Consider the following 15,266-nt stretch of genomic DNA (forward strand, 5'->3'; position numbering starts at 1 on the left):
AAAGTATGCTGACCTTTAACGTGGCTTATGGAGCAAAGCAGACTACCACATGAGATCACATTTCCAACTTAGAAGTGACATTTTTAATCAGGATTTTATGAAAATAGGAGATATCACAGCGCAGTTGGGATTGTTTCCTGGTGGCAAAGTAGACACATGGGCGCACTGTGTGAAGTAAACTCAGCAAGATTAAAATTAGCTTTGGCAGATGAGGTTGCCATCATGGTTAGGCTGGTAGATATATTTAGACAATGATTTATTCCACACCAAAGAAAAAAATAACAAAGCTGTACTTTAGGGGCAGTTAAGAAATCATCTAATGTGTGTAGTTATATTTCTGTATGTGATTATTCAATGATTATCGTATATAGAAAGCACATTATCAAATGCTGTAGTGTCATGTTGAGGCCTTAGTGTGGACACACACACACATTTACCATAACCATTTATTTATTAGTTTTGCCACATTTATTAGTTTGGCCTGGATTCTATCCCAGAGAAAAACCCTGGACTTGTCGCCACCCAATCCCACAGGACAAAGAAACATTCAGGTCTAACTTTACAATAAGTCAATGCAATTTACTGAGGAACTAATGAAGAACTAATGAGTAGTGGCGAATTAACCTCTCATTAATTACCATATTGTAAAGAGTTACCAGCCACTCATGTTTACACCTAAGGGCATTTTCACACCCAATTACAACATGCTTGTTTTTGGACTGTGGAAGAACACTAGAATGACCCATGCAAGCACGGGGAGAACATGCAAACACTGCACACAGAGGCCAGAGATAGTGGCGGGCGGATGTATACATATATCGATAATATCAATCCCAATGTTGCTATCAATATTGACCAATAGCAATGTTAAATGATCAATGCTTCAGTTTGTTTCCTGTCCGACTGCAGCGGTACTCTATTTCCAAATTATATAAATACAAAATTTGCAATGACTATACAGCACAGGTGAACGTCTTCCTTTAATACTCCTATGGTAATCTAATATCATACCTCAGGAAGAATCACTCTGAGTCACATGTTGTCTTCATGCAGCAAAATAATGATAGCGTACAAAGTGACCAGTGGAGCAAGACAGGTCAAGACTGATCTTGGGTACTAACACTAATACATATTTGTGTGGATAATTACAAAACAAAAGTCCTACCACTTCTCCATGCCATAGCAGTTACCAATTCAATATGTGATTTTTTTTCCACCAATATAATCACAGAATCTTACATAAGACAAAACAACAAAAGATGAGTGGGAACACCGGACACCCCAGCAAAACGCCAGGACATTGGTAACCCTTTACCTGTTGACGGTTGAAATACTGTATATGTATATACATTGTGGAAACACTACATATGGTCGACTGATCAACCATACCATCCTGTATCCTCACACAGACACCAGTGTCATATTTCCTGGAGGCATTTTTTATAACAAACAAACAACAGCAGTGGCATGTCACTGTGAATGATGAATACCTTGTAACCTTTCTGTATGGGCCCTATGTTTCATCAGCCCCCTGCAGTCACATCGTGTTTGTGCAGACTCAGTTATTGTGAGCTGCTCCGGCTAATTGTTTAACTTGTTCTTGTCAATCAAGTATATCCCAACTGTCACCACCTCCCAGATGATGTCAAAATGAGCCGCCTGAGCCATGCTGGTCTTCGAATAGAAGCCATGCACTCGTCAGAAGCATTTTTATTCCATTAATGGATGCTAGTAGATCTATTCACACTAGTACATGTGCTTACATGCACAATTCATTTTCCGTGTTTCATTTTTGCACAGCAGGAAAAATTTAATTGCATTTATGTTGGCTTCATGAATCAAAAGTGTTCAATAAATATTCATATTTAGAAATAAATTACAATTGCTTGTGTTCAAACAACAAAAACAATACAGCAGCATATCCCAGCTCCATAAAAGTGTCTTGACTGAATGAAAATAATCTGGAAACCATAGGGGAAGGCCAATGTTTAAAAAAATAATGTATTACATTATGTTATAAGAGTGATAGTCATGCACCAAAAATCACAAAAAGACACATTGGTATAAACTTGCCAATTGAGGGGAACCTCTACTATATATGGTGTATAATGATGGGCTCTGACATCAACCACCATAAACCTCACCACTTTCACTATAGCTGCTGGAATATTTTTTTTCACTGGCGACTGATATTTTTATGAACATATGGATGACATCTTACGATTCTGAAATTGATACAGGGGACTTTAAAGGTAAGGGTGTTATCTCCCAAGCATTTCCCATTGCGACAGGCTTGGGAAAATATTTGGAGCCAAAATGGTTCCACTTGGCTGGGGAGAATGTGTTGATTCACAAAACAATTCTTCACCAAGTCCTTGGCTCACGTGAAGCATTAAATTCAAGCAGCAGCAAAAGAGCCTTTGGGTTGGCTGTAAATTTGCATAAAGTGATTTTTTTTTTGCCTCCACTTCAATCTAAGAAATTCAAGCTTTTCACATTTTAATCATGGCTCCCGTTGACGCCTTTGGGGGGTTTGGATCTTAAGATAGCACCCTCAAGGATAAGCAACATTTTCATAATGGGAAATTTGAATATACGGGAGCTTGGTTTCTGACAAAAATGATGGCTTTGGTCTTTGTTATGGTGTGCCTAACAAACTGGTCCACAGAATCGAATGCCAAAACAAAGTATCCATCCAGTGGTAACGCTCAGTGAAAAAGGCATAGTGGCTCTTTTAGAATTGGGACATCATGGACCGATTCCAACTAGGGAATCCTTTAATCATCTGTATTATGTGTGGGTGGATTTTTTTTTTTTGCTCAGAGATTGCACACAGAATGATGAATCACTTTTATCTGTCTCCTTTCTTCCTCTTAATAAGTGTTGTGTACTGATGAGGTGTTCAAGAGCACTGCATATTTAGTTAGGGGAATTCAAGGAATCGAACTTCATCTAAAATAACATATCACGTTGAGAGTCGGTTATCACTCAATGTTTGGAGGAGCTCTGCATTCTCCATAACCACTTATGAAAACTCTTCAAAAGAATTCACGGTCTTTATTATAAGTTATTCATCAAAGCCTCTTTCAAGAGTGAGTTGATTTAAAAGCAGTGGTTCTCGACTATCTTCTATCATGCTCCTCTCAGGAACACAAACACAATTGAAAACCTGATATTTATTTTTTTTAACTTTCTGTACAGACTGAACTAAACACTAAAAACACAACATGCGTACCTGGAAAGCAGTCAACCATACAATTGTATTCAATGGTCAGAGTACATGGCAATTTGTACATATGGGCATTTAAAGTTACTTGTGCTCACCCCTCTATTTGCAAAGCACTGATTTAAAGGGGGGGTGGGGGACCAAGTGGTTAGCGTGCAGGCCACACAGCTTGGAGACCAGAGTTCGATTCCACACTCTCGGTGTGGAGTTTGCATGTTCTCCCCGTGCATGCGTGGGTTTTCTCCGGGTACTCCCGTTTCAGGGAATACAACATTCTAACTATATTTATAGGTCAGAAAAGTGGAAAAAGCATAATAAATCCCCATTAAAGCTGTAGTAAAAAGCAAACCTTACCCTCATGCCAAGCTCGATGTTCTCCCCACCATAGACCTCCATACCGGGATCCAGAAGACCAATCTCTCCGAAGTATACACGATCTACCACAAAGGAGCATCCAATCATCGCTGGGGTTCTGGAAGAGAGACAACAACAACAGCTGAGTGTGGTAAAAACCAGCGTGCACGCGACCCCGTGAGGGTACGCGGTACAGAAAATGGATAGATTGATAAATAATGAAAGAATAAAATCTCAAACATCACTTGCACAGATACACATACACTTCTGATCAAATCAATTTCAGACTTAAAATAATGGAATGTTTTAAGCCTAGCTTTAAGATGCGCCTGCACCCAATTCCGATTTATGCCCCGCCCTTTCCGATTACGGATACAGATAATTTAGATGGCTGAACAGATACAGATAGTGCATTACTTTCCTACTGCGTTGGTAGCAGCCTCATGGATCAGTAAGAATCAGCCAAACATCCTTAGATTTATTGATTGATTGAAGAGAAAAGCAATCATGAGGAAAGCAGTTGGTTAACAGTATGTCTCTTTAACAACGCAAGAGCCTGGAAATGATCATCACGTATGTTACATAACATGCCATGGCTGGTTGACAAGAATGGATGTTAATATCAGCAGCCTTACTCGTCACCAGGAAAGACATCAACATAACAAAACTCTAAAATTTGGAACGTCTTTGGATCCCTTTGCCTTGATTGCCAATAACTCTGGCTCACTCATTGGCTTGATATGTGTCGAGAAAGTAGCAAACAGCCAAAAAGTTACAGTTTAAAGACATTTTTTCTGAAAAGTACACAACTGCAGATGGGTGTGAGAGAGCAATTTTTGGAACAGTGTTTACTGTGCCCTCGCAGTGTGTATATAAATGTAACTGAAAATGTGAAGTGTACAGATTCAATGTCTACAATGTAGACTATATGGCACGTATTATGCTGCTGGAAATGTTTTAAAAGCAGATATAGAAACCATCTTCATCAAGTTATATTGTAGTCTGATTAAGTGGCAAGTATTGTCTTTTTGAAGAAAAAAAAAACAAACAAGCGAACTGTTTTATTACTTACTTACTTACGTACTTCGGTACGAGGTGCAATATAAAAAAAAAAACTTAAACTGTATTATGGAAAGCAGGAAGTGAACAAATGTAACAGTTACTGATTGTAAAAGTACCAGATAGAGAGGTAGGATTTAATAAGCTTTGCTTCTTCCTACTCCTTTTGGACATGTGGAACTGTGAACTGATTATGTGATGCATTCAATTGTAATCTGATGCATGTTGAAATGAAATAAAATCATTACCATTACCATTATACAGTATAGTCTACTAAAATAATCCATTATTGTTTATCATATCTCAACCCCTTTTAGACTTTAATCTCGCTTTTGAAAGCAGCTAAACCTGAATGCGAGCTAGGGTTACCATGTACATAAAGCAAGTGTTGGTGAGTGTTCTTTACAAAAGCCGAGTAACCCACTCTCCACAGCAGTCCCCAGGCTTACTTTTTTACCACTATTACCTGTGAGGTCACATCTTAAGTGCTCTGGGACAAAGACCCATACAAAGCACTCTATTTATTTAGTGTACTGAACTGTGATTTTTCTTTAAAGCGGGTGGCTATATTATTCCAACTCGAAAGATGCCTTGAGGAATTTCAGCATGCAATATAATACACCTCCGCATGCACACACAAACAATGTACAGTTAAATATATTGATTTCTACTTCAGAGTAAACTCCAAAACGGCAACAATGCTTCATTTACATATAATGTGACATGTTTATTAATCAAGATACAGCAACATTGTTATTAATATTGTAAACATCCATCAATATAACTAGTTTTACTGGTGTATTGATACCTTGCTACACCATACTGGCACACTGCTGCTGTGTTTTTATTTTTGAGTTTGGAAAAGTTATGCGTTCGTTTCTGTATTGCGATGTGAAAATACATGTTATCATGTTACTACATGGTTACAGCATATAAAACTAGGAAAAAACAGCAAAAATAGATAAAACAAAAGCAGGTTTACAACATTCATTCATTCACTTTCTACAGCTTTTTCCTCACGGGGGTCGTGCTGGAGCCTATCCCAGCTGTCTTGGGGCGAGAGGCAGGGTACACCCTGGACTGGTCGCCAGCCAATCACAGGGCACATATAGACAAACAACCATTCACACTCACATTCATACCTATGCATGTTTTTTGGAATGTGGGAGGAAACCGGAGTACCCGAAGAAAACCCACGCATGCACGGGAGAACATGCAAACTCCACACAGAGATGGCCGAGGGTGGAATCGAACACTGGTCCTCCTAGCTGTGAGGTCTGCGCGCTAACCACTTGACCGCCCAGGTTTACAACAATAAAGTCAAAATATTAAGAGAAAAAAAATATATAATTGAACAAGAAAAAAAATGTGACTTTACTAGAATAACATTGTAACATTGGTGGAACAATTTTGGGTACCCTTGGCTACACAATCGGCTAAAGTCAATGCGTAATCACTAGAATGATTGTTAGCCAGCAGTTTGTGTGCCTTTCGTAGCCTTTCTCTGTCTTTACTCTTGATTGTGTTCATAGAACCAGAAAGAGCACAGTGTACAAGCGTTGGATGGCCACCCAGCTTGTGTTGTTGATGGGCAGAAACCTTGCGGAACAAGTGGGGGAAATGATTTCCAATAAAAATCCACACTTTACCCTTGAGGCAATCTGTCTATACACACAGCTGCCATTGGAGAACATGAAGCACTTCTAAAATGCCCAATGGCTCGTCCTATCTGACTTACTGCATGTACAAATGATGAAATAATACATTACTTTGATAACCATGAAGAACATATGCACTTGAACTGAGAACATTTACATCTAAATAAATATATCATTCATAGCAGTCCGAGTACGATAACAATAGGATAGACATATTATGTAGGTATTGTTGTCTGATGGCCAACTATGGCAGATGGTTTGGACTTTTTAATGTCATACAGTAAATCAACCGTTATATCATGGGATCATATATCATGGGAACCAGGGAGGTACAGTGAGGTTGATGGCTGGTATTAACTGAAACAAGGCTGCACGGTGGACGAGTGGTTAGCACGCAGGCCTTACAGCGAGGAGACCCGAGTTCAGTTCCACCCTCGGCCATCTCTGTGTGGAGTTTGCATGCCCCCCCCCCTGTGCATGCATGGGTTTTCTCCGGGTACTCCGGATTCCTCCCACATTCCAAAAACATGCTAGGTTAGATTAATTAGGTTAATCTAAGGAAAGATTAATTCGCTGATAAGAAGAATTGTAATCTTCCCTTGGCTTCAAATATATCTGGTATGAAGTATAAAACATTCATTCATTCATTAATTTTCGACCACTTATCCTCACGAGGGTCGCAGGCGTGCTGGAACCTATCCCAGCTATCTTATTGGAGTTGCCAGTTAACCTAACCAATTGCCAATTAACCTTTTCGGAATATGGGAGGTGGCTGCACAACTGCCGAGTGGTGAGTGTGCTGTCCACACAGCTCGAAGACCCGAGTTCGATCCCACCCTCGGCCATGTCTGTGCGGAGTTTGCATGTTCTCCCCGTGCATGCGTGGGTTTCGTCCCGCATTCCAAAAACATGCTAGGTTAATTGGCGACTCCAAATTGTTCATAGGTATGAATGTGAGTGTGAATGGTTGTTTGTCTATATGTGCCCTGTGATTGGCTGGCGACCAGACCAGACTCCAGCACCCCCGCGACCCTCATGAGGATAAGCAGTAGAAAATGAATGAATGAATGACATAGCGGGAAGGGAAAGCTGACTGAGATTGTATGATCTTGTTCATTCCGCCACTTCACCACTTTTTGCCTCTATTGTGCCTCCTAGTTGATAAAGGAGCTGCTCTGCTGCCATGGCAACCGAATCAAGTCATATTGTTATGTCAGACATATGAAGGGTGCATGAATCCACACCATTGCCATTTTGATGGAGTATTCTGACCACGGCATAGCAAATAGACACAAAACAGTAGAATCAAATAAATCAGTCAATACATGAGGGGCAACTGATTTGTGTGCATTTGTATTTTAACCTCTCTTTTAATCTAGTCTGTTGAAGGTTTGTTACTTGTTCATTTCTGAGCAAACATCTGCTGATTTCCATTATTATTAGTGTGGTTTTTGTGGTATTTTCTTTCATCTCTTGATAAATAGGGCATGAATCTTCATCACAAAAAGAAGACACACTTGTTTGTTTCTTTCGGCTTTTTCAAGAAGGCTCACTAAACGGGTTTATACTGTATACTGTATACTGTATACTGTGTGTGGTGAGGTTCATGTCTTGTGAGGCACTGACTCCTTTGGAGTTTTTACAGTGTTAACACAGGTTTCTCATTGTGAGGATATCAAGCAAAAAATGTTTTCAGATACATCTTACCTTTTATTAGTATATGAGTTACATTGACCATTTCCTTCTCCAAGAAAAGTTCCAATAATTTCTTATAAATGTCTTATCGCCTCCTGGTGAGGTTGGATATACTATAATTCTTCATCCTGTCAGTTAGATTCAATCATTCATTGAAACATAAACATATCTTTAATTCATTGGACTTTATGCATTCTGCGATTTTTACTGAATAACACTTTTAAAAACTGGAATTGGAATTTTACAGAAAATAAATGTATAACACATAAATGGACAAACATCTAAATGTATTTTATGTTTTATAATGGATGGATGGATGCCTCACCTGCATCCTCTGACTGCACATCACTGCCTTATACCCATTTTTTAAATAACCCAAATAAAATATACTATACATATGCTAACTGCAACATATTCCAACTTTATATTAGTTGTGTTCCTTTTTTCATTTCTAATCAGGGTTTTGCACATATTAGCACTTTCTCACCAAGTGCCTCAATTAAAAAAAAAATAAAAATCAATGTCTGCGGGAAGTGTTAGACGGATTAACAGTGTTCCCAATGGAGACAATTTGAATAAATAACAATTATTCACTATCCCTTAAGGGTTGTCAGTATAGCATACTACACATCTGAGGCGGCAGTTGGGGAAATCAAAGAACCGTGTTTAATTTACCTTTGGCGTTTTTAAAGCGAGATTACTACTACTTGATTATACTTTACTAATAATACAGATGACAGTTTATTGCAGTAAAAATGACAACGAATCTGCTAATTGTGAGTCAATTAAATTGAATCCCATTCTTACAAAGAAGAAGACCCATTAAAGGATTACACCGGAACGTGGTCCAAGATGGTGCTTGGATGTCATTCAAGCACATGAATGATGTGTCATCTCTGTGGCCTTGTTATTCTGCATAAAAGTCAAAGTATTTATCATGGTAATTTGACAGGTGTCCACGTGGATGTTTTATTTGTGTGTTTGGGTGGCACATCAGTCTAAGAGCACCCGAGTTTGATGGCTTCCCGCATGAATAAGTCATGAACTAAGGTTATCCATATTTCATCATACATCCTCATCTATTATGGACGTTGTTCACTAGCTGAAGTGCTCACCTGATAGGGGCCGTTTCATCGCCCTTGTCCAGCCATTCCTGCGGAGGGATGATGTACATACACCACAACCCCCAGTTGTAGCCGTGGGCAGCATTGGCGTACTGCTGCACCTCAAAGGTGTTGTATTTGATGTTGTCTATGGCCGGCAAAATGATACGGGTTTGATCCTCTTTCATTCGGGTTAGAATAGGTTCAGCCCTTTGAAAGAAAAAGAAGGGAAAGATTAGAATTTAAAGATGACTTCATGAATCAGCAAGACTATGTCTCGATAGAACTCTTGTGAATGTTAAATCTAGTCAAGTACAACATTGCAACCTTGAAAAATGTATTACTACAATCCCCCGAATATAGCCTGATGGGGGCGTTTTTATGATGAAGTAATGAAGCTTTTTCATCTTATCCCAAAAGCCAACTTTACTGATGGATCTACTGTACATTTTACCAAACTGAACATGAGAAGAAGCTGGTCCACTACAATCTTTGCACATCAGTGATGGAAAAACAGCTAACATCTGTTTAAGTAAAGTGAATATAAAAAGGCATTAGCAGTGACACTGAAATCACCAAATTATGCGGATGTCATCGCACATTTCATTCTCTGCCTACATACAGGTTGCTCACTTCTCAGCAGCGATGCACGCTGTCAAATCAGCATTATTCAACATTCAAAACAACTGTCCAGATTAATTTCCCTTGACTGTGGATGATGTGAAGGTCTTGCAAAATGAATTTTCCACAGGTCAACAAATAAAAACCACATTTCCAATCTCCAGCACATGAAAATAAATGTTAAAATATGACACTTAGCCCAGATTAAGAATAAATTAGAGGCAAGACTACGGCTTCCTGACGCAAAACAACAAAGAAAAAGAAAACGTTAGCTTGCTTGTGGGAATAGAGCAGCTATATCACCATGGTGACTTCGGCTAAACTCCTAATCTGGTTTTGACCAGGCTATGTCCAGACTTTCATCCTAAAATCGGCTATGAAAGTACCGTTGTTTTACTGTTAACTCATTCGGAGATGATGTCACCATTCATTTGAGAACATGGCGGAATAATTCGAGCAGCACTACAAAGGGAATGGCTTTTTCAAGACTACACTGATACGTTAGCATTCTTCGATGAAATTATCTATAAGAGTGAAGCCTCAACGCTTGCATGAAGCTTAACCTCACCACATATCAACCAGACTACAACGAGACAAAGACAAAGACTTACATTACTAGTAACATTAATCATAAGATGTATTTTATTTATTGATTTGCTTTGATATAGCAACATTATTAAAAATAATAAATGCAGAGATTGTTGGTCTTGTTTAAAAATATATTTATTCAGTGTTAAAAATATATAGCATTTGAAAAATTTGTATTTCATGGCTGTCTTAGTCAATGAAGATTCCAGTTTTAGAGAGTAATGGCAAGTTTGGTTCTTCTTTTGGCTCCAAATTGGTTCCTCTGATTTTTATGTTGCTTAAATTGATCTCTTTCCTGAATACATGTAGAGGTAATTTGTAATATATACAAACGTAATTATATCAAATGTTTTCATGGCTTTATTTATATGCTCAACATGGAAAAAACTGCAACAAGATTGTCCTTCTAGGGCAGGGGTCGGCAACCTTTACTATGAAAAGAGCCATTTTACCCAATGCCCACTGAAGAAAAATAGCCTGGAGCCGCAAAACATATAGTATGTTTAAAACAACATTGGAGGGAATTTGGGGGTATCAAAGTAGTTCAGATAAGAAAAGACGAGTTGGAGTACTCTTGCTAGTATTGGAGATAAACTTACATAAATATATGTGTAAACTACTGTAAACGTAAAAACAAGTTCCCATGCCGCTGTTTTTAAATTATCTCGAATTTATTTTTTAGATTTGTAGGTAAGTATTACTTGTTTTTCTTCATGTACTGAACTGGATAGCAGTCAGAACTCACTCAGGATGCATTCATGGTCTCAGACAAAGTTGGATTTTTTAAAACTCATTACAAAAGACGTGCATTTTCCCCACTCGGGTGTTAAAAATATTCAAGCATCGCAAAGGGAGCCACAATAAAGAGGCTGAAGAGCCAAATGCGGCTCTGGAGCCGCAGGTTGCTGACCCCTGTTCTAGGGCCTACCCGATTACTAGATTAATCAAAAACAACAAGCTTCAGATTAATCAACTAAGAAATCTTTAGTTGCAGCCCTATTGCTTCTCATTTTTTGTCTTTTATAGTGCTTGTGCTAAATACCACATCCGAGCAAAAACACTGGGCTCAATGTCTTGATGCTGCAGAGTCACAGTGAAATCACTGCCAGTGGCTACATTAGAACACTCTTTCATATGCTCAGAGATAATATCCACCATATCGTCAAAGCCAGCGCTCATACGCTCAGCTCGTCATGTGATATTCTTCTACATTTATAAAAAGAGGCTGCAATCATACCGTGATAAATGCGTCTCTCAAGGATACTCCCACACTTCTGGTTTCTCTGCATCATTCCGCCCACTGACTCTGTTCACCCTGATTCCTGTGCTCTCTCGCCTCATCTACTTCTCTTCAAATAGTGAGACCCATTTGTCTTCCCCAAGCAAAACTACTACTTATCACATGGGGGTTGGGCACAGAAGCAGGGGAAAAGGACCAGACCAGCAGTGAACCATATGACATCATGTTAGCAAACTAGGAAAATGCTCATCTAAATGTGTTTCACCTGCTCCTGAGAATGTCTATTGGTAGATGTTTGCTATTGCTAGTCGACGCCCCAAAATGAATGTTTAGATTTCTCTCTAATGAGCCGACTGTCATTTGTCACTTTGCATGCAAGCTTTTCAGTCGAGTCAACTATGAAACCCGCACTGGCGCAACAAGTTTGGCAGATGCTGCGTAGATAGATGTGGAGTCTGCAGTCATGGAAAAACATTTTGATTTTGCTTCTTCTGTGTTTTAGAGTGAGTGTTTCGGATATTGTGTCAGATTTTACTATGATCTAACTATTTTCTATGCCGCTTATCCTCATTTGGATTACGGGTATGCTGGAGCCAATCCTAGCTGTCTTTGGGTGAGAGGTGGGGTACATCCTGGACTGGTCGCCAGTCAATCACAGGGCACATATAGACAAACAACCATTCACACTCACATTCATACCTATGGACAATTTGGAGTCGCCAATTAACCTAGCATGTTTTTGGAATGTAGGAGGAAACCGGAGTATCCGGAGAAAACCCACGCACGGGGAGAACATGCAAACTCCACACAGAATCGAACCCAGGTCTCCTAGCTGTGTAGCCTAAACGCTAATGAGGTATAATTACCAATATGGTATAGTATTTTCTTTGGGTCAAAGCCTTTAAGTTTATACAAAGTGTTAATATACTGTATATTGGCAGCGTCGACCCAACAACCGTGAGTTAATGAAACTCAAGTATTCAAGAATTCTTTAACCATTCATAACTCATTAATGAATCCTCTCTGATTATGCTGAGAGAAACTTGCAATCCATTTGTAGACTAAATGAAAACGTCACACAAATGGATGCTATTGTGATGTGCCACTCTATTATCTGAAAAAGAAAGCCAAGTAACACTACGCCAAAAGCATGGTCAAGGTCTTTACCTTAAACTTGAGCCTATTTCAGTACACTATATCTTGTTACTGACCTGATGTTCTGCGGTTAACAGAGGTCGAAAAAATTCTATGCACACTCCCTTAACTTGGCAAGATGCCTGCACACATCTCCCATTGACTTTCCAATATGCTGCAGAATCCAAAACACTCCTTGCCTAGTACCAAGACTCATGATGATGGAACCTTAGATGTGTTCTGGAAAGGAGGACGCACATGGTTTTAACAGATGAGTGCATCATTGCCTTCCTGTATCTCCCATCTCATCTGCACAACAATGAGATGCTTATTCATCCACAACAGGCTAAATAACATTCACCCCAAAATACAACAGAATTACCTTCCTTTCTGTGATGACTAACCCGACACTGTGAAAACACACTGACAAGTCTGGTTCTTTTCACTTTATACTTCCATTCCATGCAGGCAATTCATACTAATGGAGGAGACCTTTTGATCTATTGTCTCTTTGTGGAAAGCATCAGGCAAATGTTGCAAGGATAGCATGCTCTTATCTAAGATATTATTACTAAACAGCAACAATTTATCTACAGTATCTGCACAAACACAGTAGACCTTAAGATTGATGTTTAACAAGTATGGAGTCAATCTGAAGTCAGGAGTTATCAGATAATAAGATCAAAGAAAACTCAGAATCACTGGTATTCCCGAAGAGCATCAGGGCCCTCAGTGACTTAAAAAAAAAAACTTTAATTTGGCTGTGCACTCAATGTAATACAACATTTGACCAGCCATGCAGGAAAAGATTTGAGGCTATTACTGATAATGTAGATCATTTATATAATACTGTAATAATACTGTAATACTGTATCATGCACATGCAGTAGACAGGTACACAGTGATTGCATGGTGTATAAAAACAAATCATGAGTACCTTTAGCTAAAATAATAATAATAATAAAAATAATAATAATAAGATGCTCTAATTATGAATCTTGCACTTTTCTCCTTAGAGTATGAAAGCAGAATATTAATTCATTGCGAGATTATATCACATGAAATGCAGTTTTACGTTCCATTCCACTCCGTTTCTCTGTGTGGGTCTGAGCTATGTAGGGTAAATAGAAAGGTGCACTAGGAAGCACCCAGAACAGCTCCTTTGGTTCCTTTGTCATTATAGAGACCATCATTGACTCCAATGGAGACAAATGTTAATGTATTATAGCACATGGACACATACATTATATACTATATTCTGTATGTGGTGAGCGTAGTTTTCTAAAAAAAAAAAAAAAAAAAAACACACACACATTTCATCCCAACCCAGCACAATAACATCTCCAGCAATCGCCTGGCAGGGAGCATGTTACTAATGATTAATCAATAATAACCTGAGAGTATAATTGTGCAAGGGTTTCAGAAAAAATAAATAACAATTTCTTTGTGTCTCTCCTCTGCAGTCATGGGCTTCAGAAGTGGCAGACAGAAGGTCCAAATCACAACACGTTCCCATTTCCTGCCATTAATCCTGTTTATTTACCAAATGAGGCAAAGAAAATCGCTCCACTTTGAAGCAAGGGCCACTTCTGTCACAACTACACGACTGAAAAAATGCCAAGGCAGATAAGTGAGCTAGTATACTAGTTTGGTTGGAAGTCATAATTTATGCTGTAAACCAGACACATTATTGAACCAAGGTCCCAGGCAGTGATCGCTGATCGTCTAGTCTTATTCCGTAAAATTCTGTAAAGTTCAAAGCAAGTGTAGCTCAGAGAGAGCGAGGAGAACATAAATCTTATAGCGAGCAGAAAACAGAATCAAGACCGCAGAGAACAGAATGAACATGGAAATCAGAAAGTGAGAGGTGATAATAATAATTTTATTCACATTATTATTTTTACCAGGCTGCACGGCGGTCGAGTGGTTAGCGCACAGACCCCATAGCTAGAAGACCCGAGTTCAATGCCACCCTTGGCCATCTCTGTGTGGAGTTTGCATGTTCTCCCCGTGCATGCGTGGGTTTTCTCCGGGTACTGCGGTTTCTTCCCACATTCCAAAAACATGCTAGGTTAATTGCCGACTCCAAATTGTCCATAGAGTGTGAATGGTTGTTTGTCTATATGTGCCCTGTGATTGGCTGGTGACCGGTCCAGGGTGTACCCCGCCTCTTGCCCGAAGACAGCTGGGATAGGCTCCAGCACCACCACCCCCCCGCGTTGTGAGGATAAGCAGTAGAAAAATGAATGAATAAATTAATATTATTTTTACCTCTTCACTTTCAATTTCTACACTTTCCATGTAATGTCTGCCCTCCTATACATTTGGTAGTCAAATTAATTTTGTTTATTACTGTTCATGCACTAGCTGTGCTCATGATTGTTTTGTATGTTTAGTGGTCAATTATATTATTATTACTATACTGATCCAACTGGAATAATGTACTGGGGTCACTAATATGAATGATTATTACAAGACAGGAGGCTATAAATACGAACACTCTGTTTGTACATTCATACACATTAGATTATGATCATGTCCAATTTACAAATCCATGTTTACAACAGTGACCAAAAACAACAACTAAC

General features: G+C 39.0%; 1 protein-coding gene across 1 annotated transcript in view; it reads right to left on the minus strand.

Annotated features, from left to right (window-relative positions):
• The window catches only part of galnt9 (polypeptide N-acetylgalactosaminyltransferase 9), a 77,709-nt gene that overhangs the window by 25,818 nt on the left and 36,625 nt on the right, over positions 1-15,266 (minus strand). The window contains exons 5-6 of the mRNA XM_058070779.2: positions 9,108-9,305; positions 3,581-3,698 (exon numbers count right to left, since the gene is read on the minus strand). Coding sequence (XP_057926762.2) covers positions 3,581-3,698; positions 9,108-9,305 — 316 coding nt within the window. The remainder of the gene's footprint in view (positions 1-3,580; positions 3,699-9,107; positions 9,306-15,266) is intronic.

Source organism: Doryrhamphus excisus, linkage group LG3 (genome assembly GCF_037039965.1).
Source record: "Doryrhamphus excisus strain RoL-2023G ecotype Guam linkage group LG3, RoL_Dexc_Guam_v1.1, whole genome shotgun sequence".
Lineage (NCBI taxonomy): Eukaryota > Metazoa > Chordata > Actinopteri > Syngnathiformes > Syngnathidae > Doryrhamphus > Doryrhamphus excisus.